Source organism: Aricia agestis, chromosome 3 (assembly GCF_905147365.1).
Source record: "Aricia agestis chromosome 3, ilAriAges1.1, whole genome shotgun sequence".
Taxonomy (NCBI): domain Eukaryota; kingdom Metazoa; phylum Arthropoda; class Insecta; order Lepidoptera; family Lycaenidae; genus Aricia; species Aricia agestis.
In genome coordinates, this window is record NC_056408.1 from 23,624,838 (window position 1) to 23,650,583 (window position 25,746).

Below are 25,746 nucleotides of genomic sequence, written 5' to 3' on the forward strand. Positions count from 1 at the left end.
ATCTCACGAACTACTAAAGCAATTTTGTATGTTATTTGGCACAGATATAGAATAGACTACGTGAAGAGAGATAAGCTATTTTGTTGCGAAAAAATGTACGATTTCCGTACAATTCCTAATAATTTACGCGAGCGAAGCCGCGCGGGACATCTAGTTTATAATATAAAGTAAGATAAATACGGCTCAAGAGCGCAAACTATAGTGCTTCAAGAAAGTGAAGAAATTAAAAAGTGACAACATTGCGAATATGTCGCGAACTTTGCGAGTGTGGATCAGTAAATTTGGCAGAATGCGCGATCCGCGCGGCCGCGATGCGCGCCGCGATCCGCGCCGCGGTTCGCGGCGCGCTGTCGCGCGCGAGTGTGGATCGGCAGTAATAGGGGAAGAAAGCGATTTAAAATTATTATTTTTTTATGTTGCGTTCAACGTTCAATTATTGTTTGTAGGCTCTGTGCAAAGATGTTGAATTAAATTATTACAAAAAGAGCTTAACAAGTGTTCAGTATCGTATCTTCCTTGCGTCCTCCTCATCTCATTTCTTCTACTATGAGCTTAACTAATGAGTAATAACTAATGACTAATGGGTATGCCGTATGCCGTATGGTTATTAATAAGAAAAGCCAGTCATTCTGATCCACTTATATTTTAAATAAAAAAATATTTCTTAGACACAATATTATGATTAATAATAATCATTATAAATATATTTATGTAACAATATTTCTTAATCAATATTAATAAAATAATGAATATTATAATATTACTGTAATAGACGCTTGATCATAAGCAAGATACATTGTAAAATGATGATTCTAGATACACGTTTATTTTAAATACTTTTTTAGCCGCATGAGAATACTAATTTGCTGTTTAATGGGATCCTGAATCCGGGGCGGAATCGTAGTACTGAATGCAAAGGCAACGTGAAATTAGTTGCCAAAATGAACCTTAGACTCAAGATGTCACAAAACTAAGTGATATTAATACTTTAGGGTGTGTATGGGTCCCCTATATAGAGTTCGCTGTGAAAGTAGCAGCGCTGAAAGAGTAATATATTTTTATTTTCTTTTGTATAAAAATGCATGACGCTAAGTTTCTTGCCCATACATTATACAAATCACAAAAAAAAATTGCTCCTTCAGCGCTGCTACCTGGACAGTGAACTCAAATTAAGGGACACATACACAGTACACACGCTAAAGTATTAATATCACTTAGCGACATCTTGTATCTAAGGTTAAACATTTAGGCAACTAATTTCACGTTGTTTTTATTTTCAGTACTACGATTCCGCCCCGGCCGCCCGGCTCCAGGATCCCATTAAACAGCAAATTCTCTTATGCGTCAAAAAAGTTGCGATAATGATTACTGTTTATCCATTTTCCAGCATTAGCCAGTATGCGTTTGTCGGTGATAGGACAGCCCACGAGAATAGCATTCTGTAGAGTGTAGACTGTAGTCAGAGACCAGAAATACTTACATGTATATTTACTGTATGGTAACAAGTAGGTAACACAAGGCGGAATTGAAACTGTATCGAAGTCGAATTTTCAATGTCTAATTTAGATATCAGACTCGGTGTAAAGGTTTCTGGATACTCAAGTGTATGTGCTCTAGTTCATATTCCATAAAATTGCTTTGTAGCCAAACCCGCTACAACGCAAGATCACAAGCTATTTTATGTGAATAGTGGCACGACAGCACCAGTAATTAAATAAAATATCGTTGCTTGTGATCTCGGCTCTCGCGGTGAGCGGCCGAGCCGCTCGTTCGCGCGGACTCATATAAATCGACACTCATCTCACGATCAAACATCTATTACAGTCTCTTACATATTACAACTGTTTATAAATAGCAGGTGCGCTTATAAACTCTTCCTAATCATGTAACATGTAAGCTATATAAGGCCATTACATAATAAAAAATCTAACAATTTTACTATCTAGGTGACTCGCTCGAGACGTTCAAAAAAACATTATACTAGCACTTTCTCTTGATAAAGGACAAAATAAGAACTAAACTACACATGATAAGAAGTGATTAGTATAAAACTGCGGTCTGTGAAGATTCTCTTTAAGGAGCCTTACCTAATAAACTATAAAGACATCAAATAATATTCACCATAAGCATACAAAGTTTTTAAGAGTTTCGAATATTTGATACGTACTTTTAGTAAATCATTTTACGTCATAGATTGAAATAACCAAATAATTAAACTAGAATATCTCACAGAACAATATAAAACAAACAAGAGTACAGCCCTTTTACTAATCAAATGATACACACTGTGTATTACAGAGTTTAAAGTTATGCAATGTTTTGTCCTTGTCTGTCAAGCGACTGATCTAACATACAGAAGCGGAGCGCCTTAGCGGGACTTAAAAATTTGTTTGGAGGCCCCTAGTAGAAATAGTATGGGTTTCTCACAAAAGAAGTGCATAGGGTGTTGCCAATTTTAAACTCACGCTATTCATGGAAAACGATGGAGCTGTATTTTTTAAATTTAGTAATTTGTAAATAAAAAAAATATTTGATTTTTTTTTCATTCGTGCTTATGCGTGGCGGTAGCTACGCCCATGCTAACGTATCGGACAAGGACAAAACGTTGTAAGGGGGTCTCACACCACACTACACACCGGTGCACGGTGCCAAACGAACTTCGGGCTTGCAAATTCAATAACTACTAACTAGGGCCTTTACACAGGCAAGTTGCGAGCGAATGGCAGCTCGCTGCGTGTGCGTCACGAACACGACGCGTGTTCGCAGCAAGTTTACGTGCTATTCGCATTTTACACATTCAGTAGTAGGCTCGAATTATATTATGCGTGGTTTGGCGGCTGCACCGCGAGGTCACAAGCAATTGTATGTAAAACACAGGGCGATCGCACCGCAATTTAATAAATCGTTACATAAAAATGCAGTTGATCTCATGGTGCAGCGGCAAAAAGCGCATTTGCGCTTTAGAATATAAATCCAGCGGTATCGTATAGTGAAGTGTTTCTTAACCTGTGGTCCGCGGACTCCTGGGAGTCCGCGAGTATATGTTTGGGGGTCTGCGGTGTCATCTCTGGACCATACGTAATCCGATTTTTTTTGCTGTTTATTTTATTAAGGGTGTCCGTAAAAACTGTGCTTTACTTCCTGGCTGAAAAAGGTTGGGAAACACTGGTATAGTGCAACGCAAACTCGCGACGAACTGGCGGTCTGGAACTGTTCATTACGCACGCGTTGCGAACATGCAGTCGCGGTGGCCCCGCTCTCCGCTCGCTCGCAACTCGCCAGTGCGATAAGACCAACTTTGGATTATAAATTCTAATTTGTTACGACTTTTTGCTCTTTTCCAACCTAGGTTTAGGTATATAATCTCAGATATAGCTTCTATGTTTCGAGTGGTAGATCAAATCACGGTGATAATATAATATTAAGAGTTAGCTTAAACAATAATATGTAACTATATCACGTACCAGGAGGATAAAATCACTCTTTACTTTTCCGAAGTGATAATTTAATTGAATGAGGTCTTCTTTGACCCAATTATTGGTGTTCTTTAGAGGATTAAGTATTTTGTATTTTGTAAACATTTGCAATTCTAACGAATGATTGAAATGTTCTGTTTATAAGAATTGTAAATGTTTACAAGAGTTGTAAATACAACCCCGGGAATGTCACGGACCACTTTACATTTAAGTGATAAATGTTTACAACCCCTGCGGTGGCTGACAGCTTATTTAGTAATATAATTTCCAGAGCCCGCAAAAGCACGTGTCGACTGTAGTTTTGTAAATCCTCCTGGCACGGAGTGTTATGACGTGAGGCCGCTTCAGTCCATCCAGTCGTCGCCGCCGAAGTCTGCGCTCTCCGAGAAGCTCGCCACCTGCACCTGCAACCACATCGTTTATGGTCATTGGAGTCTGGAGTCACGTGATGCGTGATGCGATATGATATAACACCGATCAGGACGCACTTAGCGGCGTAGCGTTTTGGCCGAATTTGTTGATTCATACACGACATAATAATATTATCATATTCAGCATTATCCATATAATACAAATGTCTGTCTGTTTGTCTGTCTGCTACTTCGTCACACTTAAACCCCTGAACCAATTTTCATGTAATTTGGTATGGTGCTACTTGTAGTCCCGGGAAAGGACACAGGAATCGCGGAAAAACACAATATTCTCAAGTGAAAAAAAGAAGATGAACGAAATTCGACGTAGCGAATTTGGGGCTAACATCTAGAACCTAGATGATGGCTGCAAGTTTGTGTAACAGCTAGAATGTAGTCAGTACTAATTACTATGGTCGTTACCTCCTCAGTGGGGCTGTCGCTGCTGAAGCCGCCGCCGAGCGCGTAGCCGGCGAGCCCGCCCGCCGCCAGCGCGCCCACGCCGAGCCCCACCGCCGCGCCCGTGCCCAGCCCGCGCCGCTCCGGCATCGCCGACGGCGCGTAACTCGTCGTGTAAGCCTGCCAATTATATTAATACTATTATAAATATTATTAAATAAGCTATCAATGAAATCAAAAATATTCCAAGTAAAAACACACGTATTCACGCACGGTACGTACACACTACACACGCATAACGCACGTACGCACATGTACGCACGGCCACCTATACGCAAACATATACAATTTATACTTCCATACTAATATCCATACTAATATTATAAATGCGAAAGTGTGTCTGTCTGTCTGTCTGTTACCTCTTCACGCCTAATTCGCTGAACCGATTTTGCTGAAATTTGGTATGGGGATACTTTGAGTCCAGGGAATGGACATTGGATACTTTTTATCCCGAAGAAATGTACGGTTCCCGCGCGATAAACGAGTTTTGGCGCAACGGAGTTGCGGGCGACATGTATTTGGCGCAACGGAGTTGCGGGCGTCATCTAGTTAATTATATATGCGAAAGTGTCTGTCTGTCTGTCTGTCTGTTACCTCTTCACGCTCAAACCGCTAAACCGATTTTGCTGAAATTCGGTATACAGATACTTTAAGTCCCAGGAAAGGACATACGATACTTTTTATCCCGAAGAAATGTACGGTTCCCACCGCCCACGCGATAAATGAATTTGGCGCAACAGTTGCGGCCGTCATCGTCATCTAGTAATAAATGATCAAAAACCTGTAAATCCTTACCTGACCCGAGGTGAAACCTGGAACAAAATAACGTATTTTAATACTGATAATTTTAAAGTTTATCTCAGCTCTTACATAATTTTTATATTTGAATATTAAAATATAATATACGTAAATAATAGTTACCAGCCTAATGAGATGAACACTATCTACTTGCACGATTTTCATTATACATAATTTCGTATTATGTGTATAGAGGTATAGTGGAGATAGTTCAAGTAGTTGTGTTTCATGAGTATTTAACATGATTTTGCACCAGGAACCTACAGTACAATCTGTTACATTATACTAATGAGATAAATTATACTTAACAATCGGTAGATTAATTTAAATATTTGCCCTTTTACTTATATCTAAAGACTAAAAGTAATATTTACGCAGCGAAATCAAAAAATGCATAAACCTAATGCTGGTACAAAAGATTTGGCGCCATCTGTCGGTAAACAAAATAAATGTTGTGTATCCAATCCGTTGTCTTTATCGGTCATAAGACTTTAAATATTAAAACAGAAGACAGGACTGCCTTGTGTTTATCTGGATATACGCTGCGTGTATATCGTTATGAGTAAGGACTAAGGGGCTGGTTGTTTTTCACTCTGTTAAATCTGTCAGTATAGCTGCTTTTCGCTAAGCGTGCTGTAGAAATGTTGTGGATATTGCGACTTTCAAAATGCTATTTTTTATATTGAAAGGTGACCTCTTTTTAACTGTAGTCGAATAAGATTCAATAGCAAGTATAGTGTACACAGTTCACACTCATACAATACTTCTTTAGAGTTTAAAGTCAGTATGTCTCAAGGAACAGTAGAGCGTACCCGCGCGCAATATATTGTACTAGCTATTAAGTACTATACTGTGTAGAGTTTTAATATACAATTATCTGAGCCTACGATACTAGATACTATTAATTATAGTCACCTTAGAACATACCCAACAACAGAATACTCAATATACCCACTGAAAGTAGCTGATGATTAGGTACTTCCAGTATTATATTATTATATGTGCTATACTCTACAGTGTATAAGTCATTACGCTACTTGGGATACTTTTGTTGCGTATCCGGTATCAAGGTTGTGCAGCATTCATCATACATATTGATGTTGTCGAAACGGGATATCAGTAGCTCCTACCTATAACCTACGTTTTATTCGACATCATACGAGATAAAACTCAACTCAAAAGGATAAACAGATACTTAAGACTTAAGCAATATAATTAACTGAGTATTTTTGGGTATCACATATTCAAATATCCATACTTCCATACTAATATTATAAATACGAAAGTGTGTCTGTCTGTCTGTTACCTCTTCACGCCCAAACCGCTGAACCGATATTGCTGAAATTTGGCATGGAGATACTTTGAGTCTCGGGAAAGGACATAAGATACTTTTTGTCCCGGAAAAATGTACGGTTTCCGCGCGATAAACGAGTTTTGGCGCGACAGAGTTGCGGGCGACATCTAGTTATGTATATTTTGTTTTGTTTATTTGTAACTATTAAACTTACAATATAATGCTCTTCCTGAAAGGGGGTAGTTTGGAAATAAAATCCAATTTCATATGAGGGTGATTTTATTAACGATTTACATAGAGGGAACAACAACGCGCAACGGCCGCCGCGGCCGCTAGGTGGCGCTCGAATAATCATACAAAAATATATATTTTATTATTTTACTGTAATACTAAGTACTCACATACGGTTTTGCTCGATAGTTTTACTCCGAACCGAAGGAAATGACATATTTGACATATTTCATTCTATCGGAGCCGGCTCGAAGCGAGCCTTCGAGCTGTCAGTTTTGCGGTCCACACGGTGGTTATTGCTCGATTTGGAGTAAAACTATCGAGCAAAACCGTATGTCAGTACTTAGCATAAGCCTTCTCTCGTGAGTCGTGACGGCTTCCTTGTCACACAGACTGAATTACAAAAATATTTTCTAATTTAAAAAGTTGTTAATTTCCATTAAAATTGCCGAATTGACTTATAAAAAAAATTAATTTATAAAAATCTCAATGTTACATAATATTGTGAAACTTTCATATTGCACAACCTTTTTATAAGCTATTTAAATGTAAAATTCAGTCTGCGGACTAAAGTACTTGAAAATTAAAAAAATATCTTACGAAATTTTTTATAGAAAATAATAATATGTGTTGTCATACCAAAATATGACGGCCACATCTAGCGGCGTGCGGCAATACTGTGATACAGAATAGCTTTGGCTCGTGTTACTATTGTACAAATATATTGTTAAAAATGTGCCAAACATAAGAGGAAAGTTTACATAACTCGAAGATAGTACTTAAATTAATCAGTTCTTATACACTTTAAAACAGAATACTTCAAATTATATTTGACAGACACAACAATTTTAACATTCCTAACGAGGAGCATAACATTTTAACAAGTTTAATTTGGTAATTACTACGAACGAAACTGGACATAAATTCGTAAAAAAATATAAAACTAGCTCCAGGACTCAACAACGCGGTATATTATTAGAAATATATTCAGGCATGATTATAAACCGATAGGAAAGCGTTTAGAATATTCATAAGGCTTCACATCAATAGTGTTTGTACTGGCCATGATAAAATCATAAACTTACATACTCAATAATTATTACTATTCAATTACAGTACACAAACAACATTAGTAGTAAAATATTTTCGTGTGATTCCTAACAAACACACAGTAATAAAAAAACCTAAAAATTGTTAGTAGCCCTAGGAAACATTTTAGATTGTAAAACCTCCAAGATATAAAATAATAAAAATACATAATACAAAGTAAATGCTAGTGCGAAAGGTTCGGCGCCATCTGTCGGTGAACAAAATAAATAGCTTGTGGATAGTGAAGGATGGTCTTCGATTTCTTGTCACCGTTACAAGGCACCTGAAAAAAATGTCCGTAGTTAAAAACATGGCACAAAAAACGTATAATATGAAGTGAGAACAAATTATTAATGTACAGGTCTACCAGAATCTGATGGCAAAAAGTGAGAAAATAAATTGACTCTAGCAATACCGGGGTAATAGGAATAAAACATTTTCATCATTCATCATATATCATAATATATGATATATCCTATTAGATATAGATTCACTAATTTCAAAAGAGAGCTGTGATATGTAGATTGTAGTGTGTGTCTAGTGTACTATCTCTTACTAATAAAAATATTTACACAGCGATCACTTTTACAGGGTTGCTGCTTTTCCTTGTTAAAGTGTGCGGTTTTGTTTATATTTTACATAGCTTACTATAACAATTGAAGTCAAAACATTGTAAGGTGGTTATTGACCTTTCTAGACTAGGAGCTGTGAGAAAATGTTCGCTCACAAAAATTACCTTAAGAGAAAAAAATTGAACTTTTGGACATAATAAACTATTATATATTCAACAGAAAACCTCTAGGTAACTCTTAGTATGATATACTGCAACTATTTATGACTTTAAGGGCGTTCGCTGCGCTAAGCGTGCGCCCGGCGCGGCCACCCGCGAGGCATGCTTGTTTCATGTCATCCCATAGAGTAGGGGTCACCAAATGGCGGACCCATGGTGTGCGCGCCAACCAAGCGTTTACGAAGAAGAACTTCGTTGAAATAAAATTCGGTCTCGACCTACTGATCAACATCTCCAGGATTCAATAGCTTGCACCAATTTCACTCCAAACATCAGAGAGATAACAATTAGCTACAAAAATTGTCACTTTTCTCTTTGATATAATTGTAAATGATGATGAAAAGAAAAATCTTTGTAATTTCCGTAATGTGCGGACCGCGAAGGTCATTTATTTTCTTAAAATCTAACTGGTGGCCCCTGCCATAGAGCAGCGCTGCGTTGAGCCGGTCAGCCGTCGCACGATTACTATGGCGGGCGCCCGCGACGGGCAGCCGCGCCGGGCACACGCTCAACGCAGCGAACGCCCTAAAGTGATATAATTCATAATGAGTTCACATCGAGTATGCAAAATACGATATCGCCCTTAGACTAAAAACATTTGTCACTTTATTGTCAATCACATTTTGTATATAAAACGATGAAAATATATAACAAGTATTTTGACAGGGGGTTAATGACCGCTACGGTCTGAATACAGCGATTTGATAATAATAAATATTAAATTGAATAACTTTGCAAATTGCAAGGTTCCCTTTTCTTTGTCTGAAACACTAAAAAGTAATTTAATGATCTGTCATTATTATAACTTTTTCAATATGTCAGTCATGTTAATCACAGCGGACCTTGGGTAGTTATATTATGCCGTCTTAATTGTTTTAATTGTAGGGAAGGGTATATTATCTTCTCCACTGTGCAAATATTTTATTTCGTAATAATCCAAGGATGGAGATTGGAGACTGAATCTTAATTTTAAATATTAAATCTCTAACCTTACACTATTTTACTTTAAGTTATAATACGATATAGTGCGCAATACGTACTTCAACAACTACGTCAGGTAGCACCGCTACCGCGTCAATAAAAGCCTGCAACAAAATGGATTCGATCAACACAAAAAAAAAGAACAACTGAACTCACTTTACATAGCGGCGGCAAGCAAAATATTAATACTGTTAGTTAAACCAAAGCACAGCGACAACAAAGCCAGTTCTGACAAAGCATAATTTCATGATGCCAATTTTCCCTAGCCCATAATATCTAAAAGGTGTTTTATAAATCATAAATACAAACGATATTTTATAGAAAAATGATAACCAAAGATGTGCCTAGGAAGTGTACCACTTTTTATATTCAGTTTTCAGAGATTGCAGAATAATAAAATAACGTCACAGTGTATAGTATAAAAGAACGTTCAGTGAGTATACAGTATTGAGTATAATATAAGGTATATACAACTTACCTTATCTTGCAAATATATCAACACTATCACCAGCACGAAAGCTTTATATATAGCACTATATCTATTTAATACAATTTTGGAAAAAATATATATAAAGACGCGATTAAAATGTTCAGCATAGTAGGTTATAAAAGTTTTTAAAAAGCTTACTTTATTACCATCAAAGAAAGTAAATATAGAAGAAAATATTATAAATACAATATTTACAGTTGACATGTGTATTGACTATTGCATGATACATTTTATATAAGAGCCAAAATAATATTTTAGTAGGAACAAGATTATTAGGGGAGTTCATAACAACTATCTAAAGAATCAAATGATACCCGGTTTATTCCCGTCAGATGCTTTGAAGTAAATAATGTTACAATTTTTAACTATTTTGTGTGTTATGCAAATATCACCCATTCATGCAAAAATGTTAGTCTCACCCACTCTTATATTATATGTAATAACTATTTAAATTAGTTTGTTAGTATGTTATTCCATGCAATATGGACCTTAACACTAGAAAGACCGAAGCGGTCAAGTGACCGCATTTTCGTTTTTAATTTGAGATATTTTTGTTACCGTTGCATGAAATTCGTTTGTTTTCCTTTCGTGACATTTAATAATTTTTGATTGTTTAAATTGTGATAAAATGTTTCTAATGATAGCTCAATAATTAAAAGTTTTAAATAACCTAGAAAGACCGCAGCGGTCAATTGACCGCTTGAATGCAATTTCAAAAGAAAATAGGTTTTTCTTGCTTCTTTTCTCTCTTGCTTTTCGGTCTTCTTTATTGTCTTATTTTCTTTTAAATGTTTTATTAATTATTATTTGTGCTTTGTATATTATATATGAAACTGAAATCGACTGAAATGGCCTTGTAAATGAATCAGTACAAAAACTGGGATAAACACTATTTATGTAAATAGTCTAAAATTTCACATTTTGATATTATTTTATGTAAACATAGTCTGAATATATTTGCAAATATATTATTAATACTAAAACGTGTACAAATAAAATCTTTCGCCTTGCCTGTTTTGACATTCAAGCGTATTTCAAGTTTTTTGCCTTGTGAAACTTTGTTTATTGAAATGCATTAACGTTACTACAAAATATATCAGCGTAGATTTTTGTAGTATTGTTGCCCGGGTTGGCCTAACACGGCCAGGGTTTACTGGTAGTTCGAATTGAAACAAAATATTTATGATAAGTTTATGTTATTTTTTGTTTTACCAACACAAAGCAAATTTCAAACTAAAGGTTACGAATTGTAGTTCTATGAAAAATTTATAAAAAATGTTATTTTTATGCAAATTTTAAATAAATTTATTTCTAAGTATAGCATATTTTTATACTCTTTTAGCTTTTTATGATGTGACCAAAAATACGATATATACGAAGTACTAAAAATAATATTTTTGACCTCCAATAGGGTATTTTCACCAAGAAGCTCATGGCTTCTTGACATACTGTACATTCAAGTAACTTTACCATTCTTTGCTAAAATGAGAAAATATAAAATGTAAAAAACTGTGTTTTATGTTAAAATACTAAAACAAAACCAATAAGTCTTGTGGAGTCATAATAATGTCAAACATATCGTGTCACGGTGGCGGCGTCGTATCGTTTCACGGTAACGACGCAATGCCGCGCCGTGCCACGATACGACGCCGCCACCGCCTTAGGTTTTAGATATATTGTTTTTATTTTATTTTTTATCTTTTACATACACATTTCCTTAGTGTGCAAATAAATAGTGTTAAAATATGGAGATCATATTAATATTATATTGTCTTCAATTAAATCGTCATTCGTTTTTACATGAAATTAAAAAACGGCACAGTGCGTTTCGGGTCACGCGCAAATCGCAATATAGGGGTCTGCACTCTGTGGCACCGCTAGGTTTTGATAATTTTTGTATGGTCAATGAATGTACATATTTTATAACGTGTTTTACACTATTAACAATACCATCTCAGTTATGTTTAAAAGAATTTGAACGAAAAGTTTATTTATACTTCTTCGAATACATTTTTTTAGTTGATCGACTATTACTCAATTACTTACTTATGAAGTTTTTTTAGCCGTGATAGTTTTCCTTTAAAGTCAGCATAATATCTCCTACTCCCGCGAATTTTTCAGACTTCCAGAAGCAACCTAAGCTAAACAGCTAAACCTGAGTCTGAAACCTGAGCTAAAACAATTTGAGCTAGTGGAAGGGGGAACTCTAACGATTTTTTCCACTTTAAAACTTCATATTTCACAAGTGGATCCCTAAATCGAAAAATGACCTTTGAATACTCTGAATAATATTTTTTAAAAACGTACCCAACGACACCCCACACGATAGGATGGACGCGGAAAAAAAATCACCCCCGCTTAATGTGTATGGGGAGGTATCAGGTACCATAAAAAAAAATAAAGATTTTATATACAATTTTGTCGGCATCACAGATAATATGCATACATGCTGAATTACAGCTTTGTAGGCCTTATAGTCTCTGAGAAAAACCGCGGACAGACAGACAGACAGACACACAGACGGACGGACAGACCGAAACTATAAGGGTTCCTTGAGGACTATGGAACCCTGTTAAGCTTTTTGTTTGTAGAAAAAAAGTGTTTTTTTGTTCAAAAATAAACACCTTTGTTTTGGAGAAAAGAAATAAACCCAATTGATTTTGAAACTGACACAGGTACTTAAGACTTTTCTGGGTCTCAGTGAACAAATTGAGACGCATCCCATCACTGTTGAAGGGTGGAGACGGGGTCCATACAAAATCCCGCATGGTCCCTTGGTTCCTTTTGATCTGTCATGTAACGTCAGCCTAGTACCGCTCAAGGTCACCTAAATATTGCAAATGTATTGAAATGTGTACCTAAGGTACACTTTTTTGACAAGTATTGTGGAGCATGTTTTTTGACGGATTTACTTTTCCTTAGATTTTATTATTCGTAGGCAAGCGCCCTAGTGTCATGAATTTTCCATACAAGTTTTATAAAGTTTGCTCTTTCAGTGCTGCTACTTTCACAGTCAACAAGGGACACATACACACCCTAAAGTATTATCACTTAGTTTTGTTACACCTTGTATATGCCATGAACTGCATTAAACTTCTCGAAAAGGAAAAACATGCCCTATGTATTGGATGTTATCAATTATCATAATCGTATTAACATGTTATGTTCTATTGTCCTTCAACTAAAGTATAAATTGAATTGCGCGCACCTCCAACAACGGATGGGTTTAGTATCGGAAGTGACAATATTACAATAGCGGTCGTGAGCTGACGTCACACCGCCCGCGTCATGCCCGCGCATGTGACTAAACCTTTTACATCTTAAATTAATAATAATAATCGTATTCACAGAAATAATTTAAAATATCCTTCCTAAACGAAGTCGCATGCGTCCAAAACCTTCCTACGAAATAGCATGCGTCATGCACTTTCGATTTCTCAGAATCGGACCATTTACTTGGTTTAAATGCATTTAAATAGGAGCGAGAAATCTTCATATTAATTAACTTTCCTCACCCTGTTGAAATATCATACACGACATATTCAAAATGCAAACTTTCATTATATAAAAACGTGCCCTCGAATTTAGACTGTTTCAATAATAATAATAAATTCCCTGACCAAAAAAAAAGTTAGTATCACAGACGGCAAACCCAAAAGTTAATGTTTAGTTCTATAAAGCAATCAGCTCACACGACGAACGGAGCTCAGGCTATTCAGTATCTACATTAAACTGTCTGCTTTGCACTATTTATTGTATTATTATAACGATTTAACAGTTAATGTAACCCTAGCAGTAGAGATCTATAGTTTGTGCGTTTTAAGATGATATGCGTGACACATTATAATGGACAATAGTAGGGAAGTTACCAAAAAAAAATATTCGATAATTTAAAAATATCGAATCACTTCCTAAAGGAATTGCAATCGAAATTATCGATTTCGTACTGACGTTTCATAGTGGCGCCGACGATTTTAGATGGCCGCCCTTTTTATCGATTTGATTTCGATTCAACAGTGTCAATCTCTATCGGCATAGATTCCGTTTCATGCATCTGACATTTTTCAAATATTTTCGTAACAATAATTTTATAGTGGTATTTCACAGTTAATATTTATAATTTTATATTGATAAGTTAGCATTTAACAACTTTTCATTTATATTCATTTATAATTATAGGAAACATTTGTTTTTGTGGATGGAATATAATTTATTACATTTCGATTTTTTTTTGTTTTCTTGTAAAAAAATGCGTAGCAAGGAATATGAGAACTGTCACCCATATCATATTATAACGCACAAACTATAGTAATTTTTTTTTGTTACCATTATCGGTAAAAGTGCTCAGTTCGGTTTACACTGTTAAATAGTTAAAAAAAATACATGTTCGGTGTGAAGCAGACCATACAAACGCCCTCACAGAAATTTGATTACCAACTTAAAAAACGCTTCAAATTATAAGCATGAAATGTCTGCGAGTGCGGGCGTTAGTTGTGCGCTCACCTTGCTGGCCGCCGTAGCCGGGCGCGCCGTATGCGGGGGGCGGGGCGCCGTACGACCCGTACGTCGGCGGCTCCGACTGAAAACACAATGTTTAATGTATATAAATATACAGGGTGTAACAGAACTAATTGATAATATGTTAGGGTGTGTATGTGTCTCTTAAGTGTGGACTTCACTGCCAAAGTAGCAGTACTGAAAGTGTAACTTTTTTTTCAAATTCATGAGCACTTGCCCATATAAATCACAAAAAAAATTGCTGGTTCTTGGCTGCTACTTTCTCAGTGAATTCTATTTATGGGACATAGGTTGTTAAAATAATAAAATAACCCTTTTTAGTAATTAGTAGTAAAAGATACACATATGATGTGTACAGGCGTTGCGTTATAGTTATTACATTTTTCGTCTTTGATAATATGTTCATTATATATTAGATATTTTAATAGTTTAGTAAAAAGTGGAATAATGGTTGCGATATAATCAAGTAAAAATGAAATCGTATAATGTAAATAATGTGGTAGTGGAAGCAATGATGGACGTGATGCTGTTAGCTAAAAATTTGTTCATTCTAATTTTTGTTTTTGAAATACATTTTATTTATTATCTTAAAGTTGCTATATCACATTCGAATTGCACACTATAATATGTTTCATCCAGTCACAGGAAACGTGAAAATTCTATTTATTTGAGGAATACTGTATTTTTATTTCGGCACGTGTGTTGTAGTGTTATGCCTACTATCTATCATTACTATTTAATATTTACAGCCCTGGGGAAGAGGGTTACTAAAGGCTAAGACCGCTTCTATCGCGACCGCACCGTGGTGGTACTGACCATGTACATCTGCTGCGGCGGCGGCTGCGCGCCCTCGATGCCGACGAAGTTGACCATGACGTCGCCGTCGACGGTGAAGTGCGAGACGCGCTGGTACGGCAGCCGGTGCGGGAACTCGCAGAAGTGCACCCCGTTCAGCGCCACCTGACACACAACACTCGGTGAACATATACGCTATCGCAGGAACTACTGGACTACTGGCCAGTTGAATTGTGCTATTGGCGAGTACAACTGGGCTCTTAGCAAATTGAACTGGGCTATTGGCAAGTAGAACTGGACTACTAGTAAGTACGTCTGGACTATTGGCAAGTAGGACTAGGTAAGGTACATAGAATAGGCTTTTGGCTAGCAGAAACGTTGCGTCAGCAGTGAACAGGTGAACGACAGCTGCTCCCGTTAGCTTTTTCTCCAGCAGTCTGAAAGTCTTCGTCTTATACGATGGAAAAGCCATTTTCCAGACAATGGCAATTGCATGAGTTAGTGAGTCCTGTTTTATTGCTATAAGACTGTTTACCTTCATAGACTGGGGTTCACAGAGCACGAGCGCCTCGAAGGGCTGTCCACGGGCGAGGGGCATGCCGCCGCTGGTGTCCTCCAGCCCCCAGTTCATGGTGGACAGGTGGTTGCGCACCACGCACATCTCCACGAAGCGGAAGTTCAAGTGCAGCGCGATGTCGTCGCGCGGGTCCGTGTTCGGCCCGCACTGCAGGTTTATCGCGAATCTGAACTCAAAATATCAGCAATCACTAGGGAATACTGCGCAAAGGTTAGAGCAAAGGGCGCTACTACCTGCTGGAATATGCAAAGATATAGAATAGAACATGGACATGGAAATGTTACTTATTATGGCCGAAAATAAAATTCAGTTTTAAGCAAATAAGGGCTCAGATAATTATTATGAAATTGATTGTCTCATTTGTATAATATGGAGTGTAATAAAATAAAATAAAAAAAATAAAAAAGTACCTCTCAGCACCAGGAGGCACGGTACCCTGGAACCTCAGCATCCTGCCGGGGAACATGCCCCCGGGGATGGGCTGCACGCATGGTATTGGCTGCAATAAGACAGATAAAAGTTATTACTAGGCTATCACAAGAAGTTGTTGGAAGGGTTGCCTTTCAACAACTCTGGCCAGATAGTTCAACCAAAAGTGACTTATGAAGTCATATTTTTATGAGAAAAATTGGTCTCCACTATGCTTCAACTCCCAAGCGGTCAGATTCGACCGCGTAAACAATTGATTTCCAAGAATCCGCGATTGAGGGATCGCGGATTTTTGGAAATCAAAAGGTCATCTGATTCTAGTTGAACACATCTATACTATAATATTCCTGAGATTAGCGCGTTCAAGTAAGCCCTTTCAAATAATTTCCTTAATTTTTTCCACATTTTCCTCTATTTATTCGCTCCCATTAGTCTTAGCGTAATAAAATATAGCCTATAGCATTTCCCGATAAATGGGCTATCTAACACTGAAAAATTTTTTCAAATCGGACCAGTAGTTCCTGAGATTAGCGCGTTCAAATAAGTCATTTCAAATAATTTCTCCAGTTTTTTCCACACTTACCTCTATTTCTTCGCTCCTATTAGTCCTAGCGCGATAAAATATAGCTTATAGCCTTCCTCGATAAATAGGCTATCTAACACTGAAATAATTTTTCAAATCGGACCACTAGTTCCTGAGATTAGCGTGATAAAATATAGCCTATAGCCTTCCTCGATAAATGGGCTTTCTAACACTGAAAAAATTTTTCAAATCGGACCAGTAGTTCCTAAGATTAGCGCGTTCAAACAAACAAACAAACTCTTCCGCTTTATAATATAAGTATAGACTAGCTGTTGCCCGCGACTTCGTCCGCGTGGACTTTAATTTAATAGTTGTTCCCGTACATCGATTGAGTCGTTTACGCGCAAATCAGAAAAGTATATTGTGTGGGAACCGCACATTTTTCCGGGACAAACAACATTCCTTGTCCCAGATTCAAATTAGTATCTCCAATCTCCATGCCAAATTTCATCAAAATAGATTAAATAGTTTAGGCGAAAATCATAAAAGTTTATTGTGCGGGAACCGTATGTTTTCCGGGATAAAAGTATCCTTTGTCCGTTCCCGAGACTGAAAGTATTGCCAAACCAAATTTCATCAAAATAGATTCAATAGTTTAGGCGATAATCATAAAAGTTTATTGTGCGGGAACCGTACATTTTCCGGGACAAAATTAGTATTCCTTGTCCTTTCCCGAGACTCAAAGTATCTCCATACCTTTGATCCTTCACGTGGTCTACTTCTTATCTGTGCCAAATATCAGAAACATTGATCCAGTAGTTCGTGAGATAAGCCCTATCAAATAATTTCCCCCCTTTTTTTCCACATTTTCCTCTATCTCTTAGCTCCTATTAGTCTAAGCGTAATAAAATATAACGTATAACCTTCCTGGATAAATGGGCTATATAACACTGAAATAATTTTTCAAATCGGACCAGTAGTTCCTGAGATTAGCGTGTTCAAATAAGCCCTTTCAAATAATTTCTCCAATTTTTTTCCATATTTTTCTCTATTTCTTCACTCACATTAGTCTTAGCGTGATAAAATATCGCTTATAGTCTTTTTCGATAAATGTGCTATCTAACACTGAAATAATTTTTCAAATCGGACCAGTAGTTCCTGTGATTAACGCGTTCAAATAAGCCATTTCAAATAATTTATCCCGTTTTTTCCACATTTTCCTCTATTTCTTCGCTCCAATTAGTCTTAGCGCAATAAAATATAGCCTAGAACCTTCCTCAATAAATAGGCTATCACACACACTGAAAGAATTTTTCAAATCGGACCAGTAGTTCCTGAGATTAGCGCGTACAAATAAGCCCTTTTAAATAATTTCCCCCGTATTTTTCCACACTTTCCTCTATTTCTTCGCTCCTATTAGTATTAGCATGATAAAATATAGCCTATAGCCTTCCTCGATAAATGGGCTATCTAACACTAAAAGAATTTTTCAAATCAGACCAGTAATTCCTGAGATTAGCGCGTTCAAACAAACAAACAAACAAACTCTTCCCAATTATAATATTAAGTATAGATTCCTTAAGTGGTTTGAATAATAATATGGTATGAAGATTTGATTTTCAGAAATGGTAACAGAATAGTTGCTTTTGAGATGAAATGTATGGTTTCCATGCAATTTTTAAATTTCAGCACAAACACAATATTTTTTAACGGCCTACAACAAAATCTAGTGTTCCATATCTACTTAACCTTCACATCCACCTTTTATAGAGCTGAAATAATGTTTAAGTAAATACAAGTTGTTAGTTGTTACCAAGCATCGTCAAATATACAAGGTCACACCTACTGTCTGATAACACGTGTTTACAAAGAACTGTGACTCTTTACAAAGAAATGCTGATTGTATAATATCATGATTCATGACTCAGCTTTGAACTTTGACATTAACTTAATGAATTTATATACAAACTTTAGTTCTGTCAATAGCTCCAACTTAAAGAGAAATTGGTTAATTAAATGCTTTAAGGTTTTGAGCAAAACTGTTAATCTTATATCTTTAAAAGAGCAATTCCTGTATATATACGAGCTTTTGCCCGCGGCTTCGCTCGCGTTAAGAAGTATTATTATATACAAACTTTCATCCCCATTCATATATATATATATATATATTATATTATATTATATTATATATATATATATATATATATATATATATATATATATATATATATATATATATATATATATATATATATATATATATATATATATATATATATATATATATTTCTTGTGTGCGTGTGTATGTGACTGAACTCCTCCTAAACGACTGGACCAATTTTGATGAAATTTTTTGTGTGTGTTCGTGGAGATTCGAGAATGGTTTAGATTTACAGTTTGGTCTACTGGAAAATGTTTTTTCAATTAATTTCTTATTTATAAGGAGTTGTTGATTTTGGAATGTTTTACATTAGATCCGGCGGACGGCGCTATCATCGCATTCAATATTATTCTATTTCAATTTTAGTTTGTCCTGACAGATGGTGCTACGATTAATTTGAAAAAAATTTTGTTATTCAATTCATGTGCTGATTAAAATATTAAATAAATAACACATAGGCTACAATTTTAACCGACTTTCAAAATGGGGGAGGTGTTATGTTCGTTTTCTTATATTCAACGATTACTCCGCCGTTTGTTAACCGATTTTCAAAATTTTTCTTTTGATATATAGGGTATCATCCCAATTTGGTATTATATTCAGAAAAGTGGTGATCTGATGAAGGATCCATAAGTAATCGAGGGAACTCCTCAAAACTTATAGGGAAACATATGGTGACTTCGGTTTCGTGAGAAGTATTCTAAGCATATGCTACCAACAAGTAAGATTTTGCACCGAGATATACCTGGTATACCGTGGTTCGGAAGGTGCTGAGAGAATTCCTGATTCTTTATGTTGTTGTTTTAAGAACAGAAAGCATATGCTACTATGCAAATTACATTCTTCATCATCATCATCATCATCATCATCATCACTACCATATTATACCATTTCATAGTCTTTTAGATCGAGACTCGAGTTTGTCAAGCGATAATTAAAAAAAATCTATATCTACCTAATATTATAAACCTGAAGAGTATGTTTGCTTGAACGCGTCAATCTCAGAAACTACAGGTCCGATTTAAAAACTTATCTCAGTGTTAGATAGATCATTTATCGAGTAAGACTCATCATTTATCGAGAAGGTTATATTATATTATTACTCTAAGACTAATACGACAGAAGAAACTCAGGAAAATGTGGGAAAAACGGGGGAAATATTTTTTATGGGAAAATGTACCTACGGATTCTGTAAAATTTATAATTTACGCGGGCGAAGCCGCGCGGGACATCTAGTATATATATATATATATATATATATATATATATATATATATATATATATATATATATATATATCTCAGAATCGGGTCCAACGATTATTATGAAATTTAGTATATGTATAGGGGGTTTCGGGGGCGATAAATCGATCTAGATAGGAATAACTTTTTAGAAAATGTTTTTTATTTTTTACTAGCTGTCCCGGCAAACGTTGTTTTGCCATAAAATTATTTTCCCTATTTTCCTGCTTTTCTCTTGAAGGTTTTTCTGATTTTTTTTCTATAGACCTCACGGAGCCCGAGACCTTTCCAACGAATGCAAAACCGTAAAAATCGGTTCGTGCGTTCTGGAGTTATAGCGCCAGGAAGGAAAACCGAAGGAAAATGTCGTGATTCTAGTGTTTCGTCATAAAGCAGGGAGCACAATGGCTCTGGTGGCGGAACCAATAATGGCAATCTTAGGTATTATTTTCGGTTAATAAAAAATTTTCGAAAATTAATGTCTAAAACAAACAAATATAACAGTACCTGAACTTTGTAGACATTTTACAAAAAATAAATACACTCCCGGGGGAGGCAACATGTGCGCAATAATCATCAAAACCTATTTTAAAAATGCTTCATAAAAATAAACATAATCAATAAGTAATAAAATAAGTCTTGTCTTCTAAATTACAAAATTATAAAAATTCCCGGTGACTCTGCTGGTAATTTTCGCCGGTAAATTTGTCATGACCTTCTTCGCCCTTTGACTCCTGCAAGATGACGTCTCGTACTTTATCGTCTAGTCTTGCCGGTTCAGCCAGCTTCCGACGTAGTGTGCGGTGTGGCGGTCCGGCCGACGTTCAAATGTTTTGTATCAGAAATTTCGGACAATGTGCGGCCGGGCTAAAGGTCTCAGCAACCAGGCCAGCTCCAAAAAAAAATAGTTGTTACACTATTTGACAGGATTGGACAACAAATGTTTGACATGTAATAAACAAATCAGCATCTATTGAAATCATAAAGTATTCATTAATCATTACACATATCGAGTTTTCATTGTTTTTAAGATGTATTCTGCTATTCGCGACGGAAACAAATCCAACAAATCAAAAACCATGGCAATTGGTCCAGCCGTTCTCGAGTTATAAGTGTTGTAACAAACACGACTTTCTTTTATATATATAGATTAGCCTATGCTGTCCCACTGCTGGGCAAAGGCCTCCCCCAGGGTCTTCCATTTTTCTCGCTCCTGCGCCACCGTTGGCCAGCCTGGCTGGTATGCCTCCAGCTCATCGCGCCATCTCTTTCTTGGCCGGCCACGGTCTTCGGTACCCATTCAGTTGTTAGCTTTGCCCAGCGGTCGGATGCATGCGGCTAACGTGGCCAGCCCAATCCCATTTTAGTTTTGCTGTCTTGGCTCCTACATCCTTGATACCTGTTTGGGAGCGCAGTGTGGTGTTTCTTATTTTGTCGACTAGTTTTACTCCCAATACTGCGCTCCATCGCCCTTTGGCATACCCCGAGTTGGGACTTTTGCGAATCGGTCAATGACCAAGTTTGCGCACCGTATGTTAGGACGGGCAGAATACACATGTCGACGAGTCTACGTTTCAGGGAGATTGGTAAATCTTCCTTCATCAGCGTCTTCATGGACCAGTAGCTCTTCCAGGCGTTTTCGATTCGTCGATCGACTTCCTTCCCTTGTCTGTTATGAAAAGAAACTAACTGGCCCAAGTAGATGTACTCGTCGACATAGTGTATTTCGTGCTCGTCTACCTCGACCCTACGTCTCGTGCTGTTGGTCATTATTTGAGTTTTGGACCTGTTCATTGTAAGTCCCACCTCGAGGCTTGCCGTGCTTAGATCTTGTAGCATAGTTTGAAGGTCTGTGGCTGTAGGAGCAAAAAGGACAATGTCGTCGGCAAAGCGAAGATTGGTTAGTTTTTTGTTATTGACTTCAATGCCCCTCTCTTTTCATAGATCGTCCAGCTTTCGGAAAACTTCCTCAAGGACACAGCAAAATAATTTTGGGGAAATTGGGTCGCCTTGTTTAACTCCTTTCAAAATTTGGAACTTAGGGCCGGTGGTGTTGAGTTTAATATCAGCTGTACTATTGCTATAAATTACTTGAAGAAGTTTGATGTATGTAGGATCTATTTCGTGGTTATGTAAAGATTTAAATATGGCCGAATGCTTTATACTATCGAAAGCTTTAGTAAAATCTACGAAGGCTAAATAAAGGGGTTTATTAAATTCTGTAAATTTTTCTAGTAGTTGGTTAAGAGTATGTAGGTGGTCAGTTGTAGAAAAGTTATGTCGGAAACCGGCTTGCTCTGCTGGCTGATGTCTATCAAATTTGAGGTTGATGCGGTTTAATATGATTTTGATGAATACTTTGTATAAATGGGAGATTAGGCTGACTGGCCGATAGTTGCTAATGTTGTCTCCTTTTTTATGTAATAATACTATATTAGAATGGCACATTTTGTTTGGAACCTTACCGGACATGAGAATCGTGTTGTTATAAATGGTAGTAAAACTGGTGAACCGATTTTAAGTGTTTCCGTGGTTATGCCATCTTCTCCAGGGCTTTGATTGTATGGCATATCACGCAATGCTTTACTGACTTCTTGTTTTGTGATCTTTGGAATTGATTCTGCACAGACATATGTTAGATTTTTATTTTCTGGTAAGGTGTTATCGTTGTAAAGGGATTTGTAAAATTTTGTGGCAATGTTCATTATTTTTTACAGTCTTCATCTTTCAGACTGTTAATCCAAGACTTGCCTTTTGTGATACCTTGTTTCAAAATTCTTAATGATGAGTTCTTTTCTAATGCTACTTTCACGAGATGTGTGTTGAGCTCTCTTATGTCTTTTCTTATATTTCTTTTTACCTTTCTGTCTATTTGTCTATATTCTTTTGTGCCAATATTAATGTAGATGGTTAAATTCACATAACATTATTATAGTTTAAGGGTCTTCTTCTTCTTTTAAAAGGGTCAGTTTTCAGCGAACCAAATTGAGACAATCAGTGACATGGCGATACAAAATGCAAAAGACACTGTTGGCGGTCCCCCGACACACCGTGACAACAATTATGGACTAAAATATCACTTTACACTTAGGAATTATTTAAATTTAAAGTCAGTAAAATATATTATTTCATTACTTTTTAAAGTTGTTTGGCGGGGTTTTTTTAAATTTCTTAATTTAATTTTATTTGAGAAGAAACTGTTAGCTATATGTAGTTTTTGTCCAAAACAGAATTGCAGGAGACGTAATTTTATTCATGTTTTATTGAATACCAAGCAAGGTCAAATAGCTAGTATATACAATGTTAATGACTATACTTACTAATAATTTTAAATAATCTTTCATAGGCACCAAATATGCCATAGTCCAATTAATAACTGTGAGATATGTGGATTGTGGAGTATGACTGATGGAGGACGAGAGCAGAGACCAATTTTAATTCAACAGGCTTTCAGTGCCCACTTGTTACTTCAACAAGAAAACTTCTTATGTGATAGATACACTGTTAAGGATAAAGATTGCTTTTATAGTTAGTGACATTGTTATGCAATCAATATTATGGCAATTATCGAAAAATAAAATACATAAAGAAGAAGAAATATATTGCTCAGTGCTCACATACTAGTCAATCTTTTATGCTCAATTAACACTTAAAAACAACAAATGTTTGTGGGGACAAACTATTTCCAAATTGACTAGGTACGGTATTCTATGAGCTTTGATTTGACGATTATAATGGGTAGGTACGGAGTATGTACAAGAACGCGATATCCTTGAAGTGCTCGAAGGACATGTCGTCTTTGTAAATACATTCCAACCGAATAATTTTATAGGCGGTACATTAGGCAAATACATACCGGGTTGTAAATCGGCGAAGCTGCCATTGTTTACACAATAATTTATGTATTACAATTTATTACAAAACGCGTGTTATACTCGGGCACGAGGAATTTGCATAGATCTCGAGTTACACCCGTATTTCACAATTAAAATTAGGTTTTCAAAGGCAATTGATTTCTGAATTTTTGTATGCGTCATACGTCATATGACGAAAAATGACGACATCGAAAAGTTCGAAAACAACAAAACGTCAAAATGATAGTATTCCTCTTTCTTCTTTTTTAAATTAGAAGCTTATAAAAATTGCCATTCTTAGCTGGGCGTACAGCGTAGCGTACTATAAATTATAATAAATATAGACCAGTAGTGTTAGCACGGCGACCAGCGAAAATGCGAAAGTATGGACAAACTGTGGAAATAAATCTAAGGTGCCGTTCTGATCTTTTTTCGTTCCGAAAAATTCAATTAAAATGCCACTTTATGACACACTATAGTATATGTCATAATGTAGGATATTATTTGAATTTTTAGAACTATAGTCTGTCATAAAGTGGCTTTTTAATTGAATTATTCGGAACTAAAAAAGATCGGAACGGCACCTTAAGTTTATCTCCACAGTTTGTGACTATAGTCTGTCATAAAGTGGCATTTTAATTAAATTTTTCGGAACGAAAAAAGATCGGAACGGCACCTTAGGTCTATTTCCACAGTTTCTCCATACTTTCGCATTTCCGCTGGTCGCCGTGCTAGCACTACTGGATCCCAAAAGGATAAGACATAACTTACTTCTAAAATCTCTGGACATAACTTACTTTCAAATGGATGAAACCATAGGTTCTTGGTAGTACCTCGTGTACTTAGAATACCTGCGAATTTGTGTAGCTCTAGGTGTGACACCGTCAGGTATCAGTCACGCAGCTTTGGTAAATAAAAAGAGAATTAATTATGTTTTAGGAAAAATTACCTTTTTGACTACTTTTAACATAGTGCCTTTAACAACATAAATCTGTTGCTTTTTTTCTTGGCACTAGGTATATTATTCTGTTAATTTGTTTTTTGTAAATTAAAAAAATATTTATTAATAAACTATACAGTTCGACAATACTGTTTATGAACGTGGCGAGAAAAGGAACTAACGCTTCTATCATACAAAAACGTCATTTTTGACAGTTCTCCTTTACCAGCAGCGCACATTGACTGACATTGACACATTCAATTAAAGCCTTGTCGAACTGTATAGGGAACCTAACGAGAATTATGGTGGACCTATACAGACCTAACGTAGACCTATTGATTAAGGTCATTTTGATTTCAAAAATCCTTCGATGGGGTGCTAAATTTGTGCAGGTCTCTTTCAAATATCCCCCATATAAGTTCTCCTCCATCTACCCTCCATAGATTCAAATTTCAAGCTGGAGGGAGTTTTGCTGGGTATATGAAAGAGTGATGTTGTGTTTTTGTATTCCTTTCCTAAAATTGTGTTAGTTCAGTTTTTAAAGTGTAATGTTGCCCGTTGGTACAGCATTAACCATTAAATATTTGATGTCATGCACAAACAGTGTGGGCAAGTGATACAACTTCAAGAAACTTGCCATTTTGACCAAAACTCCATCGAAAGTTTTAGTAAAGGGTCTACTTTTTTTTA

The 25,746-nt window shown here is 36.2% G+C and overlaps 1 protein-coding gene across 1 annotated transcript; it reads right to left on the reverse strand.

The window, feature by feature from the left end:
* Positions 1 to 1,020: 1,020 nt before the first annotated feature.
* Positions 1,021 to 24,327, reverse strand: LOC121725756 (galectin-7-like). Its single transcript, XM_042112856.1, has 8 exons — positions 24,119 to 24,327; positions 16,319 to 16,407; positions 15,867 to 16,074; positions 15,353 to 15,496; positions 14,522 to 14,597; positions 5,141 to 5,157; positions 4,310 to 4,465; positions 1,021 to 3,880 (listed from the first exon to the last, which is right to left on the reverse strand). Exons 1-8 carry the CDS (start codon positions 24,143 to 24,145, stop codon positions 3,821 to 3,823), a joined length of 777 nt encoding a protein of 258 aa, XP_041968790.1. The 5' UTR covers positions 24,146 to 24,327; the 3' UTR covers positions 1,021 to 3,820.
* Between the last annotated feature and the right edge of the window lie 1,419 nt (positions 24,328 to 25,746).